The sequence below is a fragment of the Nesoenas mayeri genome (genome assembly GCF_963082525.1).
Source record: "Nesoenas mayeri genome assembly, chromosome: 2".
In the NCBI taxonomy this organism is placed as follows: domain Eukaryota; kingdom Metazoa; phylum Chordata; class Aves; order Columbiformes; family Columbidae; genus Nesoenas; species Nesoenas mayeri.
The window spans coordinates 96,285,746-96,306,481 of NC_137543.1; the positions used below are offsets into that span (position 1 = coordinate 96,285,746).

Sequence of the window (20,736 nt, forward strand, 5' to 3'; positions counted from 1 at the left end):
GTCTGAAAACCAGTAGCGTACCTTATTTTGCAGGTGTGGAAACCAAAAGAAGGCAACACCACTGGCCAACTTTCATTTATAGATTTCTCAATGCTCAACTTAACTGGCCAAACTCCCAAAAGTGATATTACAATAACCTCAGCAATTCCAAGAAGAAAAATGGAGAAGCTTTGATCTAAACTCACTATGTCAGCTACAACAGATTTTTATAAAATATCAACATAAAATGTGATCAGTCAATAGAAGCGCAAGGTTGGGATTTTAACAATGGAGAATTCCAGTACAATAGAGATGAATACTGAATCACTGCATCATGATTTGGGGAGCTTTCATGACCGTCTTATTAAAGTAGGAAGCTGCATGAACTACAGACATCCAAAACCAGACAAAAGAAATGGATGAGGAGGAGGAAGGCTCCTTTTTAGACAAATTATAAGATTTAACACTATGCAGACGTAGTGTTTAGCGCATAAACTGCCTTCAAAGAAGATTGTCTTCACAGATATTATCTCTGCATAGCTTATTATATGTTGTACAGTAATGGCTGTAAATAGCCATTAATAAGCTCAGACATAATGAAGTTACCAGGAATCAGTTGAGCTATAGCAACAGCTAGTTAGCAAAGTGTGCCTGGCCCACAGACATTTGAGACAGTTCACGTAACTTATATGAAACTGTTGCTTTTGATTGCTTTTTTCTTTTACTTTCGTATTTTGTACATTGCTACTCGCTCCTTCTGGCAGCTTCAGATTCTGAGTTTAGCAGTGACACACAAACCAGCTTGGAGGCCCACGTTTCCTTCCAGTCACATGTAAACTAAAAAGCTACAGCCGTATAATTAAAATTAGCTGTTATCTAATCCCCTAAAAAAGGTGTTATTTTATACTCATTACTATTAATGTGTTGCAGTAAGAAGAGAGTTGAGAAAAAACCTTATTGGATAGCGCATGTGTGTCTACCAGACAGGTCTTCCGAAGCAATTTGCAACCTGAATTAATTCTAAAGAGAACACAGTATTTTACCTTTGCAGGTTCCTTGAAAAAAACTAAGCAGATGGGATATGTTCTCCCTTATACTCTTGCAATACATTTAGAGGAGCTTCATGATGAAAGGATCATCATTTCATTGACACTTTGACAAATTATTTTAAGCCCTTCAAAATGCCATATTTTGTATTCCAATGTTATGTGAATGATATTCCAGTCTGTAAGGTATAAAAAACCAATTCTGAATACATTCTTTGTTGAATTCCAGCATTCATTCATGTACTGATTTCTGAACTCTAAAGTTCAACATGAAAAAGCATCCACAACTACGTTTTTTTTTCCCTCAGAAACAGAACTTCGGGTCAGATCTGCCATATGCAGAATTATTCGACTACAACAGACATTTTAATCATCTTACCTCTCAAAAAGACAAACCACAGAACATAATCTGATTTGCCTCATTAATTACTTGTAATTGATGGTATCTTTACTGCATAAAGGCATCTGGAATACTTTGTTAAATGAAACAAGGAACACAATGAAAAATATCCTTCTGAAAGCAAGTACATACTCAGAACTGGTCATTATTCACCTGCCTTTGAGTGCACCAGAGAACCAAGTGATCAGAAAAGGCAATTCTAGGAAAGGGACAGAAAATAGGAGCTCTTTGATGTCTCTACTTATATCACGTATGTTTTTTAATCTTAAAAAGACAAAGAAAAAAAAAGTCCTTCTTTTACAATCTTTTGACAGCAAAACTTGTTTACAACGTATGGAGGTCTCTGACTTGCTATTATATTTGCTTACTAAAAATCTATGGATTGTGCTTTTTAGTTTTTGACCTGTAAACTTAATAACTCTGAAAAAAGTTTTTGAAACCTTTGATACCAAAACCACTTTCAAATGTAACTTTAAGAGAAAATGAAAATAGATTTTTAATGCTTCAACTCAAGCCTGTCCCATTCCCCAAAAACTCAGCATTTCACACAAGCACACCTAGCTCAACTACTTCTGTAACTTCTTTCATATGCTTCAAACTTCTGCTCATCAATTTATTCCATGTATTGCTCTATATAAAAGCCCAATAATGTGCTTGAAAGAGGCACCTAGTAGAGTAGCTTAAAGACAATTTTGCAACGAATACTGTTTACCCAAGATAAAAAATGACTCTCTCCACAGAATTTGCCCAGTGAATATGCAGCAACATGCTGACTTTCGTAGAAAAATTACTATTCTTATACTCAAAGCTGCTACGGAAAAGGTTGGCAGGTCTGCTCCTTTCCAACACAACACGTGTTAAGCTCCAAGAGACACAGTGATGGACAATACAGGCACAATTAACTGACAACAGGGACTAAGGAGATTAAGACTCTAGCCTCTAAATTCCAGAGGGCTATAATTAACAGAAGTTTGATTTTGCATCTTTTCAGATCTTACCATAGTATAAAGGCCATACTGACAAACTAAGCAACTTTATTTCCAAATTCGTTAGTCAAAGATTGCCAGCCATCATAATCACCTTCCCAAAATGACTTCCTGCACTATGTAACTCTTGCATTTACCGATGGTAGACATCATCACATGGGAATCTTTAAAAAATACACAAGCGGAGACGTCCTGAACTCCGACCAGCAGCATGCACAGCATACCACTGCTGGAAAATAGTTGTTTCCTTAAACAATTTGTTTCTCTCCAGATACACTTTTATATTTAAAACACAACATGTTCAGCATATGGTATTCTCAATGAAATTTTACTCAAACAGCCTGAAGTCTATCCACAGCTCCTTCTTTCTTGAAAAATTGTTCATTCTTATTTAAGTCCTCACTGAATCTTTTTCCCTTCCTTGATTTGCAGCCAACAGTATTATCCCCTTAAAATGTTTTTTTTGAGCTGTGATCTCAGACTGCAGAGCCAGGCTTATATCCACAACTCATTTTATGAACATTTGTTTACAGAGAGTGGAACACTACTGTATTACTTTACCAAAAGGCAGAAGTTGTTTGAAGTATCTTCCCACTGACATTACCTGTAAGAATTTTAACCATGTTGCAGGTTTGTTGCACAGACACAAAACAGACACTGAGTCCAGCCAGGCTTTTATTAGCTCATGCCCAAAACAAAGCAAAAAAGTGGCGAAGAGGACGACGTCTAAAAACAGAGATGGTCCATGGACACATTCACATGGTGGAAAGCACCTGATTAGGTATCACTTGAGTGCACAGCCCCAGGCTGGATACAGTGGGCAAATGAGCCCTTCAAGTTAAGGGAGGGAGAGTTGGGGAACATGAGAGTCTGTATCACCCTGCAGAAAGTCACAGGGGTCTAGCTAAATGTTTTAGCTCCCATTCAGCAGCAGCATGCTAAGCACAGCTGCATCGTGAAAAAAGTTATTCCCTTATAAGATTTTTCTTATTGACGTGGCAAAAGACCTCAAGCAACCTCTAAAGTAGAAAACATGGTCATCTTATAAAGAAATCAAGCTGCCACTCCTGACAAGTTTCAGAATAGGAGACAGATATTCAGCAGTTAGCACACAGAAACATAAATGCAAAGCAGCTGATAACAGAATTAAAAAAAAAAAAAAAAATACACCAAAAAAACCACAACACACCACTAACCACAAGGTAAGTTACTCAGAGAAGTAAGACATAGAAAGCAAAGGAGCTGAGACACAACCACCACACACATGCTACTACACCAACTGCAGACAATTAAAGATAAACAAAGCCTCCAATTTAGAATGAGCAGCAGAGTGCTGTGGGGATTTGCTAACAGCACCATTATTTCTGGAGATAACACTTTAAATGGTATCTTTAAAAGGCATGGAAGAATGCAGGTAGAAGGCCAGGAGGATGAAAGGTAGAGGAAAGAGAAAGTTAAACTGGAGTAGAGCAGAGAAAGACATAAACTTCATCTCTATAGATGCTTGCACAGAAATGATAAGGTTTAGTATAAAGATTAGCTGTGTATGTTTTAGGAGCCTGCACAGTCACCCTTGGCTGGGCCGACACCCACATGCAATCCCAGAGACTGCAGCACAGTCTGTGGCCTGTGCTGCCGTGTATTCAGAGGCAGTTAAGATGGGAGACACAGGTTTTTTCACTGGGATAAGAAATGCGTGCAAGTGATCCCATAATGCAGTTACACAATGGAACACCTTTTTCATAAAGAGAACAGTGAAAAATGTGGTTTTTCCCAATGGATGCTTTTCCTGGTACTGCTCAATCAGTAAAGCCAATAGGTGTATTTAAATCAAACTGGAAGTTTTACCACGCTTTTCAGTGAAGTAGTTCAACCACTTTGTTCCTCGTATTTAATGAAGTACTTTAAATTTGACTTTAAATGGTCACAGAACAGCTTTATAGTTCCATTTAGTACCATATGACCATATGATCTGCAGTCAGCTCCACTACTCACAATGAATGTATGCTGAAACACTCCTGACAACGCCAAATCTGAGATAACAGAGTATACACTCAGAAGCCTGTTGCAGTCCCCCCGAAACACCCAACCCAAGAATGTGGACCCAATTAGTTCAATTACTTTGCATAGCCAGTCACTGCACTCTGAGTTTAAGGAGACCCCATCAGCTTTGCCTCTTTACCCAAACATGTGCTCATCCTGCACTGCCTCTGAACTAGTGAAACAGGAGCAGAGGCCCACACCCACCGCCTTTTCGCCCTTTCCTACCCATGGCATTGCGCTTGACTCCGTCACTGCTACCTCCTCCCACTTCCACATTCAGAGGGACAATCACAAGCTTCAGATGCAGCAGGCACAGCAGAGGGTGATGAAGCCTTGCTAGACACAAGCCAACACCACCCACAGCTGCCCAGTATTTGCTCTGTAAAACCAGGCTCTGAGTCCAGCTCTGCACAGGAGGAGGTGAGGCCCCACAGAGCTTCCAGCTAAACTTCCACAACACCAAGCTGCAATTCTTCTGTTTCAGGAGCTGCAACTCAGCTAATTATATCTGCTATAAATAATCCACAGCCCAAATGATCTACCTAGAGATCTGCCTGCAGAGCAAACAGAATTACACAAAACAAGCTGGAAGAAATAAAGGAGAATTACATGTGGTCTGTCAGAAAGTTGACAAAAATCCTTAGAAGGGAATGAAGGCATATGTCACGGAAGAAGAGAAAGACTCAGAACAAGGAGATCAGTCTGAAACACCATATGAAAGGGTAGGCAGGTTCTGAATTCTGGTAAGCATTGCATTACTTCGTGATCCGAGAAGGCAAATACTACTGAGGTCAGTGGGTTTTGGTGAGGAACATTAAGATAAGAACGTGAAGAAACAAAGTAGGTGAGCAGCAATACTGCAAACAAAATTAAGGTTTAACAAATACAGCATTAAGTTCAAAATTATTGAAAAAGTTAATCACATTAATTTTTCAGTGTTGCTTTCCAACTTGGACTACCATCATTAATATTTTAAATAAAGGCCAGCAGCAGCACTCAACTCTCCACAACTTTCAAGGTAATAAGGAACCAACAGTTTCATTTTTGCTTAAGTAGCCATTCTATTCCAAAAATATCTAAAAGTCATGTTGTTTGATAAGCAACTTCAGACCAGGTCAATTTATTTTCATCAACTTCATCTGCAAACTGAGATATGAAAGTAAAGGGGCATGAGTAGAAAGATGTGCCACAAGAGAAGCTGCAGCTAAGGCAAGCATACCATTTCAAATACTCTTAGTACTCTTAGATTAACAGTACTGGGGCAAAGAAGTGACCTCCCTGATATGCAGAAACAGCTACAGGGAGAGAACAAACAAACAAGAGTAGTAACATGATTTTTAAAACAATCATTAATTAGCCAATCCAGATCTTTACGAGAGAAAAACAACTAAACACATAGCACACTCCGCTCCTTCCATTTAGAGCAAAAGTTCTGTAGGGAATCTATAACTTGCCTTCTATTTTGGACGCAAAGTAGAATGGCAATTATAAATGTATTTCAAGTACAAGGCTTTTCCACTATTATTTGGAAAAAATGTGCAAGTTTCCTAGTCTAATCAAACACTCACCTTGAGCTCACTAAACTCCAAAACTACTCACTACAGCTACCAGTCAACAGATTGTCAGACTGTTATCACTCCTAAATGGTTCTTGAAAATAAAAAATGACCTAATTTAGTTTTTCTTTTCCTACCTAACAACTGCATATCATCATTAATATTTCTATTTTCTTTCATTTATATACACTGTTGATGAAAAAATCCTCCCTCAAAGTTCAATTCTGTAATTCCATTTTTAGTATCTCATTTCAAAGTCCACAAGATCTAGCATTTACTTTCCCTTTTTAATCGCGGCAAAGGCAAGCAGGCAAGAGGTCACTTACGTGACTCAATTGCCTCCATCTTTTCTGAATCATGAAGATGCAGATACCCTAAGAAAAAATAAGTATTTAAACTGTGAGATCCTCCAAAAGTTACTCTACAACACCCTTCTTGACCGAGGATGACAGATTGAGTTGGCTTGAAGAAACTCTTATTAAATTAATTTTACACTTTGGTCTTGAGTGCAAGAATATTTTCAAAGTATATTTGAGTCTGTCTTGCACACAAGCCATGAATTTCTTCCTTATTCAGGTATGAAATTCTCAAACAGCAACAAACAATATGGGTCAGACCATGTACCAGAAGAAATGTAACTCAGAAAACACATGAGCACTGCAAAACATTAAGGTCATTCGGCCAGTCCAACACTGCCAGATATGCATTTCTGGCTTTAAACTAGCACAAAGTTGCAAGATGCCATTCTGAAACTTCAAATAAAGGTACACCACATTCCTTGAAGCATACGCAAAGCTTCTAACTGTGAGTGTGGATAGCAGTGAGGAGAGAGTATACTAAGGGCACAAAGCTTGCACACCATTAGTATTTCTGAAAAAAGCCTCTCACTGTTACATTCAAATCTGCAAAACTGAAACTTCAAAAACTATTTGAGAAGATGTAGCCCACCCAAAAGAGTATTAAACAAGGGAAGACAGATTAGGCTAATAATCTGTCTAGGTTCAGCACTCAAAATCTATGCCCTACTGAGCATTTTAAAATGCAACTGGCAAGAGCTAACTTCTAACTTTCAGCACAAGGAAGTCAGACATGCCTCTCCTTCAGCACCCAGGCCTCTCAACAGTAAGGGGGAATCCAGCCATGGAACTGAGATGCTGAGAGGGACAGAACATCTACTGAATTTATTTAAAAAATTCAAGATACTGTTCCATTGAAAGAGACTTTAGGAGAACAATTAAATGTTGCATTTTCATACATTCATTGTCCTTTTGATGCATACACAAATGTTTCCAAGTGGATTATTTCACAGCCAATTTACATAGATTCTCAATCATGACAAACATTAAATATAATAAACAGTACAGATTCAATGTTAAAATATAACTACACAACAAAAATCAGAAATATGACATGAACTTAGCTGCAATGTTACAAACACCTCAAACAATAAATATACTAAGGACTTGGAAGCTATTGACAAGGAAGCTACAGGGCATGCTGTCCTGTGTTCAATGGTCTGTTTACAAGAACTGAATTTCCTTTTTGGTTTCAACTTGGATCTCAAATAGAACACATATGAAGACTGCAGTACCAGCCCAGAGAATGTCAGTTTCTCATACACATTTTCGGAAGGATAGAGGAAAGCTTACTGGATGCTGTTGGGTTTTGTTGTTTGCTTGTTTTATTTTCCTCCGACATGTACTTTGAGGAATTTCATTATGATGTTGGGCATCCAACAACATGATGTTGAAGTGCTGAGTCCTACACTTGGGTCACAACAACCCCAGGCAGTGCTACAGGCTCAGGGAAGAGTGGCTGGAAAGCGGCGTGGCAGAAATGGACCTGGGGGTGTTGATTGACAGCAGCTGAATATGAGCCAGCAGTGTGCCCAGCTGGGCAAAAGGGCCGACAGCATCCTGGCTTGTGTCAGGAATAGAGAAGTGATTGTGCCACTCTACTTGGTGCTGGTGAGGTCCCACCTCAAATTCTGTGTTCAGTTTTGGGCCCCTCACTGCAAGAAAAACATTGAAGTGCTTGAGAGAGTTCAGAGAAGGGCAACAAGACTGGTGAGGGGTCTGGAGCACAAGTCTGATGAGGAGCAGCTGAGGGAACTGGGGCTGTTTAGCCTGGAGAAAAGGAGGCTGAGGGGAGACCTGATCGCTGCCTACAACTACCTGAAAGGAGGTTGTAGCATGGAGGGTGTTGGTCTCTTCTCCCAAGTAGCAAGTGATAGGACAAGAGGAAATGGCCTCAAGTTGCGCCAGGGGAGGTTCAGATTGGATACTAGGAAAAAATTCTTCATGGAAGGGGTTGTCAGGCATTAGAACAGGCTGCCTAGGGAAGTGGCTGAGTCACCATCCCTGGAGGCGTTTAAAAGGCGTTTAGACGAGGTTCTTAGGGACATGGTTTAGTGCTAGAGTTAGGTTATGGTTGGACTCTATGATTGTGAGAATCTCCTCCAACCAAAATGATCTATGATCCATTTCTGTACCTCTTTTTTGCCTTCCATTATCCTTTCAGTTCTGGTCCCCAAGTATCCTTTCCCTATATTCTAACACATCAGCAGCAAATCCATTAACAAGACATCTTTTACATTTCTTATGTGTCGGTTTCTCTGCAAACACTGAAGCAGCATTTCTCAAGGGCATTCCAATCAAGAATGTAGGTAAAAGGATTAGATTTACACCAGAAGAAGGAGAGCTATTCAAAACTTTTTAAAAATGTAATAGTCATTACAGAAAATACCAGATGGTTTTCTAGACAGTTTCTTCCAGAATAGCATACCCACTTGTCGTTATGGTAAGAAGGTCCAAACCAGCAAAATCTGAGTGCTGGGATGATGTTCCATTATATGCTTCTGACAACACCTTCAGAACCATCTTTTTATCACAATACAGAACAATAGCAAAGCGCAGGAAGACTGCAGATGGTTTCTGCTCTTACATAGCTGCAAAGTTCTCTTTAAAAAACTCACCCAAACTCAGCTACTTCTTGCTGAGCATTCAGAGGATACATAAGTCACGTATTAACGTCTTCAGCTGAATACAGTGAATATAGGAACATTTATTTTACCAAATGGCCAATTCCAGTTTCAGCCTGATTTCGTTACATAAAATTCTCTGAAAACACATTGCAAGACTAAAGGAAATTTAGAAACAACCCAAAATAGGGAATGACAACACTGTGTGACAGAAAGGAAAAAACAGCAAAAAATATAAAAATGCTTCAGACTTGCATCACTCAGGGAGGTGGCACTACTGACCCTAAGCAAGTCTGAAGTGCTGCAGACTTACATCACATTGCATACATAAAAAACTCACGACAGATGCTGACAAAGAAACTTTCCAAAGCAGACCAGGATGCTGCTCATTCAGGGCCATAAAGCTGTTTTGCCAGTAGAAAACTTCCGCCAGCTCTGTGCCTCCACTGGAATGCTCTGTTGACTTATCTTTAGCAAAAGCTCATCTACTGTAAAACAAGACTTGGCTTTTGAATCACACAGTAAAATTGAATTTGAAGCAAATATTCAACAAAATTGAGAACTTCTAAGTACTAAAAATCACAATGTAGCCAGTGCCACTCACTGTACAAATCCATTTGTTCTGCAGATAAACTTCCCTTCCCACTGCACCCAATCCTTTTTCCTTCTGCTCTAAAACAATCAAATTTGCCCTTCTCAGCTATGCTGCACATTATTTTAATCATAAAGTCAGAAGAAAAGTGGAAACCATGTGGGAAGAAGTATCAAGTACTTCAGTTTCTTATCTAAAGTCTGATGTTCCTTGTCATCATATAGGAAATATAAAGTGAAACAGAGTTCCAGATACTTGTATTTAACGTTAGAAAAATTATTCCTGTAGCTCAAAAGACAGATTCAGAATTTTGAAGCCTTATATTAGAAAAAGAAAATTTAAGCTCACCTGGAGGCTTTTGAACACTACTTACTTGGGATTAATATTTACGTTTAAAAAAAAGACTGTAGAAGAAAACATAAGCTCAATAAACAGAAGATCGTGTACATTTTTTCATTTTATTTTCAAGTCTAAAATATTCTCTAATAAACTAAAAAAAAAACCATAAACAATATTTGTGTTGATAATTTCAGCAATGTGTTTTTAAAACAAAGCACCAAGTTATTTTATAGTAAGTTTACAGTTAACACTGCATCCTGGTAATTTAAACATATTGAACAGTGTCTTCATAAACACATGCAGAGATAAGCATGCCATTCCAGCCACAGTAGCTGCTTTGATTCACGTTTATGAAATGCTCAGAATTCTTGGAATATCCATACACAGCAAAAAGAAGATGCAAAGGTGTCATGGATCTCAAAATAAGCCAGTTCTAGCCTACTGTCTATGCTTTTAGCAAACATGAAGAGGCAGCAGCACCGGCTTGGTGGCGGTTAGCATCTAGAAAAAAAGACCATAAGTACATACTCTGTTGCGAGTGCACAATGAGCCTCTTTGCTCTATCTTCAGCATCATCATTAACCATGCTGGTTTACCAGGCACAAACACAAGCAGACAGCAATGTTTCAGACACGCCTTTCTACCGCTGTGCTGATTGATATACCTCAAAATAAGTACTGTACCATTAATAACCCACAAAACATATTCATGCCTTAATCTGTCAAGAGGGTAGTTGTGGTATAAATCTTCATCCTGAGTTATAATGCTTAAATAGCAAATAAGTTGCTCTAGGACAATAAGCCATCATTGACTTCATTAAGGGCTGCTACCATACACATTTCCCTATAGTGATCTATGTGAAATGAGACAGAACATTCAGATTATTTCCTAGTGAAAAAGTTACACCTTACAAGTCACAAACTTCACATTATCCAAGGAAGATGTAGGTGTATTTGGTAAGCATGTACATGCTTGACAAAGTCTCTATTTACAATATAATGAAATGCCAGATAAAGGTTGCAGCTGATGACTAAGGAATGTATTAGTTCAGGATATGGTTATTAATTTCATTGGATATTTTGACGACTGAGGGTTGAGTTTCTTAATTATTATTTTTAGATAAAAAGGCATCTCATCTATCCAAAATAAAGGTCAGAACTAGAGAGGTTAACTAACACTAACCAAGCACAACAGCATCAGAAAGCCATTCATTCCCTTTTCCCCAAAAATTAGAAATGACATAAAGTGACACCCTCCCATAGCACTGAGAACAGCTTGTGTAACTCATACTCTCCAGAGAGACCTTACTGCAGCTTTTGAGTGCTTAAAAAGGGAGGGACAGACTTCTTAGCAGGGCCTGTTGCAATAGGACAAGGGGTAATGGTTTTAAACTAAAGGAAGGGAAATTCAGGCTAGACATGAGGAATACATTTTTTACTATGAGGGTGGTGAAACACTGGCACACGTTTCCCAGAGAGGTGGTAGATGCCCCATCCCTGGAAACATTCCAGGCCAGGCTGGACAGGGCTCTGAGCAACCTAATCTAGTTGAAGATGTCCCTGCTCATGGCAGGGGGGTTGGACTAGATGACCTTTGAAGGTCCCTTCCAACCCAAACTATTCTGTGATTTCCAGCTCCTGTCAGCAATGCATTTTTCCAACTGCCTTCATATAGCAAACTTTCAATCTGCTTGTTGTTAACTTACCAAGCTCTGCACTCAGGCTCCAGTGAGTACCCACCACATGCCACAGAAGGATCATAAAGACACACACAAACAGCTCCAGCAGACCTCAGAACTCTCATATCAACATACAAAGTCAGGTACTGACTGAACAAGCTTATACACCTTCTACTGTCTCTTGTAAAAAGACACAGAGCAACATCACTTCCAGGCAACAGCATAACTGTTGAAGTTAACGTGGTGCTTTGGGTCTCAAGTTAACTTGATACCAAGTCCTGTGGTGCACATCATTGCACAGCAGGGTCCTTTTCTTTGTAGGCTGCACTTACGGAGGAGACGTAAAATTCACTGTCTCCAGTAAATGCTTTCACGCTTCCTTAAAGAGCCTTCTCCACACTCTGCTGTCAGTAACAGAAATCCTCACAAAATACAAGTAACCGAGCAGTCAGAGATGTTATCCAGTTAAGCAACAGCACCTGCACAGCATTGCAGCAGCAGCAGCTGGCATTTCGCTACCGTAGACAGTAATTGTTTCCATTAATAGATTCAAACTATGCCCAGGGTGGGCCAAATAAGCAAAGACACTGGACAGCTTTCCCACCATGAAGGACAATCTGTCCACGCAAGAGACACCAGCAACACAGCCAGAGGCAGTACTGCTACTCAATCTGTACCCAACTTCAGAGGAACGAAGGACTTCAAATCTGACAATGTCAAAAACACAACAGCAACAAGTACACTTGTCAATTTAAAGATTTAGCTCTAATTTTATTACTAGAAGTAGCACCATGTTGAGTCCCTGAATAACAGACGCCTGCCTGCGCATGGTGCACTGCAGGCCTGAAAGCAAGGAGGGATTCACTTTATCCCCAAAACTTTGTATCAGGATTTGCACCCCAGCTCTGTGCAGTACACAGACTTACATGGAAGGGCAGCTGGTGAGCGCTGCTTCTTTCTGAGCCCAGGTTCTGCTGAACAGGGACTTCTTAAGCACCTGCTGAAGCACTTTAAATCCAGGCTATGCCATAGTCACTACAATACATTTACAAGTATCATTTCAATTTTTTAATGATTACATTACAGTGAATTTAATTAGAAGTCTGAAATCTTATCATATGCACATTTAATAAATCTACCAGATGCACAATAGAGCAAATCTAATCTTGTTTTCAAAACCAGAAAGCTGCCTACTACTTATACTAAGGAGGTAAAGGAGGTGAAAATAGAATTTTTCCTTTAATTCTGATCTCCCCAAAGAACAGGAGCAAAACTAAATTCATTTTTAAAGACCTACATATTTTTTAAAATTCATAATGCATTTCAATAAACATCATATTCAAGATGTATTGACTAGTAATCTGGATCTCAAACACCACCTCTGGCTGCAGTAATAGGCAAGTGGATGCATACTTGCCCCTTCTAAACACAGAAGCTAAGCGTGTCTAAAGGCCTAGTAATCTTTTTTAGTAAATCTTTCCGTGTTTCACAGTGTGGGCATTTTTAACACCATAAAACAGAAAAACTGGACAAGTTCAAAGCTGAACTTCATTTTACTGTGTTCTACTCAAAAATATTTGAACATGGTACTCAGTAGTCCAAAAGCAGAGAATGGATACAAAGCAATGATTGCCTAAACATGGTCATACCAAGCAGTTTTCCTTCTCTTCAAACACTTTATCTATTTTTGTTCTGAAATACTGCCAGCTGCTTAGCCACACTCCCAACAGCTCCCAACGGTAGTTTCCTCTAGCAATGCCATTTACAGACCAAAGCACAAGGCCCTAACAGCTGTCTAGATCTCATAAACATGGTAAAATAATGGGTGTTGCATTTACTCACAGTTCAGGCCACCTCAGGAAGAATTAAGAGTCATGCCATGCAGTATTTTTGTGTCTCATTTTGTTTCAATTTACATGGAATTTAAGAACAGCAATTTCACAGAATTGCATCTAGTGTCCCATCTGAGCCATGAATGAACTAAAGCAATGCAAAAATAGCTCTGAAATTACATTTTCCAACCACACATTTCATAATTCAAACACACCTCTTCTACAAAGGTTCAAAGCTAACAGTTCACATCCTGAACATTGGTATCTAACAGGAAAGTTAACACAAGAGGTCAAAGTCAGATTACTTGCACCATTTCCTGCAGGCAAAGATAAAAGTTGCTGCCTGCTATTATTTTATGATCTACCTCACACAGGTGATAATTTGGAGTATATGCAAAGACATGATCTTATTGTCATTCCTTCAGATATGGAAATCATTAACAGTTGCCCTATTTTACCTTCAAGTTTAAGTTTGAAAAAGGGACCATTACCAGAAACAGAGATACTCTCCCTACAACAGCCCTCTTCTCTTTTCTCTGATGCTATTCAAACCAATCCATGAAAATGTAAAAAAAATGCCACAACCACCACATAAAGGACTATATACTAAAGACCACCTAAAATCATGCTTTCTCTGAGGCAGAGGGGAACAACAGCTGTTCTCTGCAAATATGTTTTAGGACAAGATACCTAGGGAAGAAGTTTGTGCTTCAGATATTCATCTTTGGAAGTATAATGACCTAGAAGCACTAGACACACACACACCTGTTCCTTACTATTTATTTTATTACAGAGCTTAAACCTCCTCAAAAAAAAGCCTCCATATATTCTGGAATCTTTAGTGATTCAGAGCTATAAAAGTTTAACCAGGTAGAATTAGGCCTTGGTGCTATTTGTCTGTTATCAAAGTGACGATGGAAGAAAACAGAGCAAGCAAGTTGTAAGAGGTTGTTGTTTTTTTTTTTTTAAATGCAGTTAAGCCAGGCAACAAATATACTTTCAGAGAAGAGTGGCAACTTTAAGTTCAGCTCTACACCCTGATTATTTCTTTCTTATTTTCTGCACTGAGATTTTTAATAAGGCAAAGTTTGCACAAGGCTATTGCACTCTAATGGAATAAATTGCCCAACATTAATTTTTGTTTTGGTCAGGACTACAGTTGAAATAGTATTTCAGTTCTACTGTCTCCATAGTTCCTTGTTTATTTCTGTCAGGACAAATATTTTGCTTACTAAAAGAAAAATCAGGTCATGAAGAACTGTTGTCAAGGAAGTAAAATGAAACTTCTGTTTTCAGATCCTATACATTAAAAAGTGTAGCTGAAATGAATGGTTGGAGAAAAGCCTATCAACAATCAAAAGCAGAGGAGGGAAGCTAGCAAAACCTAATTTGTCATTCTAAAAAATAATATGCCTAATGTAAAGCCAAACCTTTCATAGACCTAGAGAGAGATGTAAAATTTACATTGTAAAAGATTACTCAAATATTTTGAAAGGTTGTAACTCCATACTCTAATTATCTCATAGTTACATTTTAATATTGTATCTAATTGCCAACAATCAAATACAAACATTTATAGCAAGACAGCAGGATGTACACAGTTGGCTTTGAAGCATAACACCCACCTCTAAAAAACTGTAAGTTCGAGCAATTTTTTTCAGGAAGCAGACGAGAGACACGAGAGGTGACTAAAGTGACACACAAGCACACTCAGGCATATATAAAGGAAGCTATTGCTACTAATAAAACAAGGGTTAAAGGTATGAAGCCCAACAACCAACTTGCAACAACCTTGCCAGCACCAGAGATTGTACCTGATACCAGCTCATGAAAAACGTCCCTTTCTGAACTGTCTCGTATTATTTTGATAAAGATTTTCCTGTGCCTTTCAGACTCCAACTGTTCAGTTTTACTACGTTCTGGTTTTCCTCCTTTGTCAGTTTAGAACGCTAGAAGTTGTGTCTCTGTGGGGAATGGCAGGCCTGCTGCTTATAAAAAGACAGAACACTTGTATTTAATTACAATTACTATTTTGTAGCTGTGTTTGTTAAGGTTTGGATGCTATGTGGTCTAGTAGTTAGAAGACGGAGTCAGAACCCTGTTCTCATTTATGGTTATAACTGATTACTTTACCTCTAATACAGTTTTATAAGTTGGACATATGACAGCACTGGCAGAGATTTTAGGCTTTTTTCACCACTTGTAAAACTATAACTGTTTGCCTATCTAAAATGCTTCAGAAATATCTTTAAAAAAAACCTAGAGAGTGATTAACAGTATGCATCTGAACTTAGATTTAATTCCAAAGCTCTGTACCAAATACGCAAAACTAGTAAAATCTCATTTTTCCTAACCTTGGATAGTCCTCCAAGAGCAAATTTTACAATATTATAATTAAAGAGTCATCCAATTTTATTTCAGAAAATTCTGTCCATAACTTAAAAATTATAACTGAAAGAAGAAAGTAAACAGCATGGTTCTGTATTCACCCCCACTCCCTCACAGCCTTATCTTAATTAAGAGAAGCAGCACTAGAAACCAAATTTGCTTTAGAAGGCTACTTATTCTGAATTGCAGTATAAACTTGTACTTCCATTCAGTAAGAAATGGAAAATTTCCATATAAAAAGATTACATGTAAAAAGGGAAAGGTAAGACTAAACACAACATTAAAACAAAGCCATATAGTCGAGAAAGACCAATTAATCACCCTAACGAGTGAAATCATTTTTGCAATGACATGGTTGCTCTGAAAGAAAAAAATCCAGTTGAGCTATATAAAAACATGCTACACAAAGAAAACCAAAAATCCATTTGACATCTCTAACCCGGCCAAGTACAAACAGCAACTACTCAGCAATTCAGAGCCAGTTTATACAGACATTTTATGGTAGGTACACATAAAACAGAATTCATTCTTCATCACGAGAAATTAAACTACTTATCTTGAGCAAAAAATAGAAATCATCAGTTTAGCACTGAAGAAGATAGAAGGATCTTCACAAGGTGCTATAAAATCTATTAGGTATCTCAACAGGTTACATACAACATCTGCCATTTAGAAGGTACTCAGACCGTATGAGTTACTTCCGAGCAGTATTTCTCACAGATATTTCGAATCCGCTCACATCAGGCAGTTGCTTCAAACATGCAAGTTACACCTGTAAGAGCCAGACAAATTCCAGCCTCACCCTGGGCTGAAAGCGGGACAGCATCACTTGCCAACACAGCTGCCAACAGTGAGGTGGCACACAAGTGTCACAGCTCACTCCTGAGGCTTTCAGCACACAATCAGAAGCCAAATCCAATGAAGTAAGATAATTTATAATATAGATATTAATGCCAGATAAACACAAGCTCTCAAAAGACAGAGAGTCACTTCACAGTCTCACTGAATACCTGTGGCCAATGTGCACAACAAGCTCAAAACTCACAGATTACAGGCTCTTTATTAAAACATCTGGCCCTTAAGCTCTTTAGTCTATTGAAATAATGATTTAATAATCTTAATTCTGTTCTTGCTTTGCCATTTGTATTTCATGTTTTATACCTGTCAAATCCACTCACTTTAAAGAATTAGTGTTATTACAGCGGTGTTGTGATGGAGGTCATATACACACTTCAATAAACGGAAGGGGTGAAACAAACCCCAAAACTTTCCAAAATAGAATAGTCTCAAGAAAAACAAGATTTCCATTTTACAGATTGGATGCTAAGATCCAAAAAGGCAGCATGGCTTGTAGAAGATCACACAAAGATCTGTGCAAGGAAGAGGAAACCAGCACAGATCTTTCAAGACCCAGGCCAGCCCATTAGCCACAACACAGTTCTGAAGACAATGTAAATTGGATTTAAGTTAAAATGGTGTGATTACAGCTGTTTTCCAGTATATGCATTAACATGAGAAGCACCTTCACAATTTGGACACGTCAAAACATGCTGGAAAACTATAAAAACATGACATACTGCGTTTGAAAACAAACAAACAAACACCACATTCTTACACTACAGTTTCTTCATAACTACTATGAACTCAATCAAAAATATTCTTAATAAAACCTTGAGCAGTAGGAACGTGTTCAGATTAAAATCTCCATAACCATGCAAACGTTTTCACATTCTTCGGCATTAAATACATTTCACAGATCAACTTTAGCTGAGCAGTCAACAGGTAACTGAAGAGATAAGCATACAACGTAACTATTCCCCTTGCACCTCCCTGTCTTTCCCCACACTCCCTCAAAGGAAAGAAATCTTTTCCTGTTCTGATCTATTTTTACAGTCTAGTGCATTGGTATTTTGGATTATTTCCAAGGGTATTCTTTACTGGGGCATCACAACTAAACGCCAGATTTCAAAATTATTTTAACATATTCTCATAGGCTACTTCACAGAACAACACTGAATTAAAAAAGGACCTACCAATTACAACCTTTTCAAATGTAAATACGTTAAAACCTAGTAAACAAACTACAAAAAAATACCCAGCATAAAAGTCAGATTCTGCTTCTTATTCTCCCACAGGTTACATTATTAGCAGTCTGCACACAAGGGAAATTTCTGAAAACAGCACGCACAGTTGGTTTACGTCCTTACCTAATCAACAGCTTTCTTTTCTTTTTTTGAGCAGTGAATCAAGAATCAGCTTTTAAGCCTGGGAGGCCAGTAGGGGATCTTCTGTCTCCGTATCCCAATTTGGGTACCTCTGACTCCCCTCAGGAAGCCAGAAGAGGCTCTGGTCCTTACCTCCCAGGGATGCAAGCCCAACTCGGCCATCTCTGGCTGGAGCTCACCCTCGCCCGCTTACCCGCACCCCCAAAAGGCACCGAGCAAGACCCCTAGGACCCCGCCGCTCCCCTAACAAAGCCGGCCGCCGAAGCGTCTGCGAGGGTGAGGCAGAGAAACGGGGGATGTTTTGGGGACACGGCGACCTGTTGTTTTGGGGTTTTTTTTACCTTTCTCCCTGCTTGGTGTTGGAAGGCGGAGGGTGAAGCACAGTCTGGTTCCCTTCCATCTCCACGATGCACTTGGTATTCAGGTCCAGCTCTGCAAGGCGACACGGCGAGGGGCTGTACCCACGGCCAGAGCAGCCCCTCGTCTCCTCGCACGCCGGGGCAGCTCGCCCCCCGCCGGCTCCCCCTCGGGGCGGGGGGAGGCTCTCACCCCTGCCCGAGAGAGGGGCTGCGGGTGCGTGTGAGGGGGTTCAATCCTGCCGCCTGCCCGGGCGCCTCAGGCGCGCCCCGGTGCCGCCCCCTCCCCACACCCCCGCTGCCTCCGCGCCCCGAGACCCCGCCGCCCCCTTCCCCAGCGCCGCCCGACGGTTACCTCTCCTGTTCATCGGCCGGACCCTGACGGCAACTTTCACCTTGGTGTCCGACATCTTCCCCCGCCCCGTCCCGGGAGCGCCGGGCGGCCCCGCTCAGCGGCAGCGGCGGCTCGCGGCCTCGCAGCGCCGCGCACAGCGACACGGCGGAGTGCCAGCGTCCATGCCGGGCAGAGGTGAGGGCGGGGGGCCGGGGCAGGCGGGGAAGGCGAGAGGCGACGAGGGAGGGAGAGAGGGAGGGAGGGCGAGGAGGAGGGTCCGGCGCCGGGGAGGGCGGTGGTGGCTCAGCCCCAGTCGCCTCCCTGCTCAGCCGCGGTCCGCACCGGCTCTGGCTGCTGACGGCCTCGTTTGCATAACTGCTGCTGCTGCTCCTGCCGCCGCCTCCCCTCCAATCCCAGCCGCCATCTTCCGCCTGCTCCCGCCGGGATTGCAGCGCCCAGGCAAGCGGTGAGGGGGCAGGGAGAGACCGCGGCGGCGGAAAGGGACGGAGAGTCACGAACGCCTTCGGAACGGGGTGGGGAGGTGGAGAACTCGCCCCCACACACATCGGACGGCCGCTGCCGCCCAGTGAGCATGCGCGAACGGTCGCTCCTTGCAGTGGCGATAGGGGCAGGAAGGTGGCGCTGCCGCGCTCGCCTGCGCATGCGTAGAGAGGGCGGGGGAAGCCGGGTGGTGCGCGTTGCCTGGCGCTGCCTGCCCGGCCGTGGGGCAGCTGCGGGGAGCGGGGCTGTCCTGGGGCTCACAGAGGCGGGAACGGGGCTGCCAGGGTCTGTCCTCGTCCCCATGCCCTCAGGGCCTTCCCGAGAGTAACCGCCACAGCTTGTGCAGATGCACGGTGTTACCATAAACCCACTGGCTTGTCCAAATGGACATCAAGTTTCCTTGAGGCAAGGCAAGGCCACAAAGAAAGGCCTACAAATTGTGTCAAACTAGATGTCATCGTGCTAGGGGATTTTTTTTTTTAACAAAAGATGTGCAATGCTCAATTAGAAAACAATGGCCTGCCAGGCGTAGTCCTGGTGCTAGCACAGGTGACCTGAGTGAAACATAGAATCACAGAATCATTTTGGTCAGAAGACACCCTTAAGATCATCAAGTCCAACCATAACCTAACTCTAGCACTAGACCGTGTCCCTAAGAACCTTGTCTATGCGTCTTTTAAAAACCTCCAGGGATGGTGACTCCACCACTTCCCTGGGCAGCCTGTTCCAATGCCTGACAACCCTTTCTGTGAATCGATTTTTCCTAGTATCCAATCTGAACCTCCCCTGGTGCAACCTGAAGCCATTTCCTTTCATCCTGTCACTTGCTACTTGGGAGGAGAGACCAACCCCCTCCATGCTACCACCTCCTTTCAGGTAGCTGTAGACTGTGATCAGGTCTCCCCTCGGCCTCCTTTTCTCCAGGCTGAACAGCCCCAGTTCCCTCAGCTGCTCCTCATCACACTTGGGCTCCAGACCTCTCACCAGCTTTGTTGCCCTTCTCGCTCCGGCACCTCAATGTCTTTCCTGTGGAGGGCTGGGAGTGGTGCTGCACCTCAATGTGATGGAACAACGAGCCCTGCCCTGGCCCCAGCCTGTGCTTCACCTCCTTGGGACAAGGCTGCCTGCAAAGTGCTGGGGCCGCTCGTGCCACACGGATTTTCCAGGCAGTGACAGACCACCATTGACAAGTGCCTGCCCAAACACCGCAGGACAGAGTTGTGTCCATCTACTAGACGCGAGTTCAACGTCGGGGGAAAGCATTACAAACAGCAGTGCATTACCCCAGCAACCACGAACCCCAAGGATGGCTGAGCTCCCAGTGGGCAAGCCAGGAAAGATTTTTAGTTAAAACTGCAGTAGACTTGTGATCTCAGGATAGCCTTCTTTTTGAAGTTTCTTGTTAAAACTTTGTTTTCTCCCTGGGAATGTTTCCTTAGCTTCAGTAAAATATCTTCCAAAGAATCTATTCTTATTGTTGATGCAGCTAACCAGTAGGAATC

The 20,736-nt window shown here is 41.3% G+C and overlaps 1 protein-coding gene across 1 annotated transcript in view; it reads right to left on the minus strand.

Moving 5' to 3' along the window:
- The window catches only part of KIF13A (kinesin family member 13A), a 120,014-nt gene extending 100,737 nt beyond the window's left edge, over positions 1 to 19,277 (minus strand). The window contains exons 1-2 of the mRNA XM_080340724.1: positions 18,755 to 19,277; positions 18,385 to 18,475 (exon numbers count right to left, since the gene is read on the minus strand). Coding sequence (XP_080196850.1) covers positions 18,385 to 18,475; positions 18,755 to 18,809 — 146 coding nt within the window. The 5' untranslated portion in view covers positions 18,810 to 19,277. The remainder of the gene's footprint in view (positions 1 to 18,384; positions 18,476 to 18,754) is intronic.
- Between the last annotated feature and the right edge of the window lie 1,459 nt (positions 19,278 to 20,736).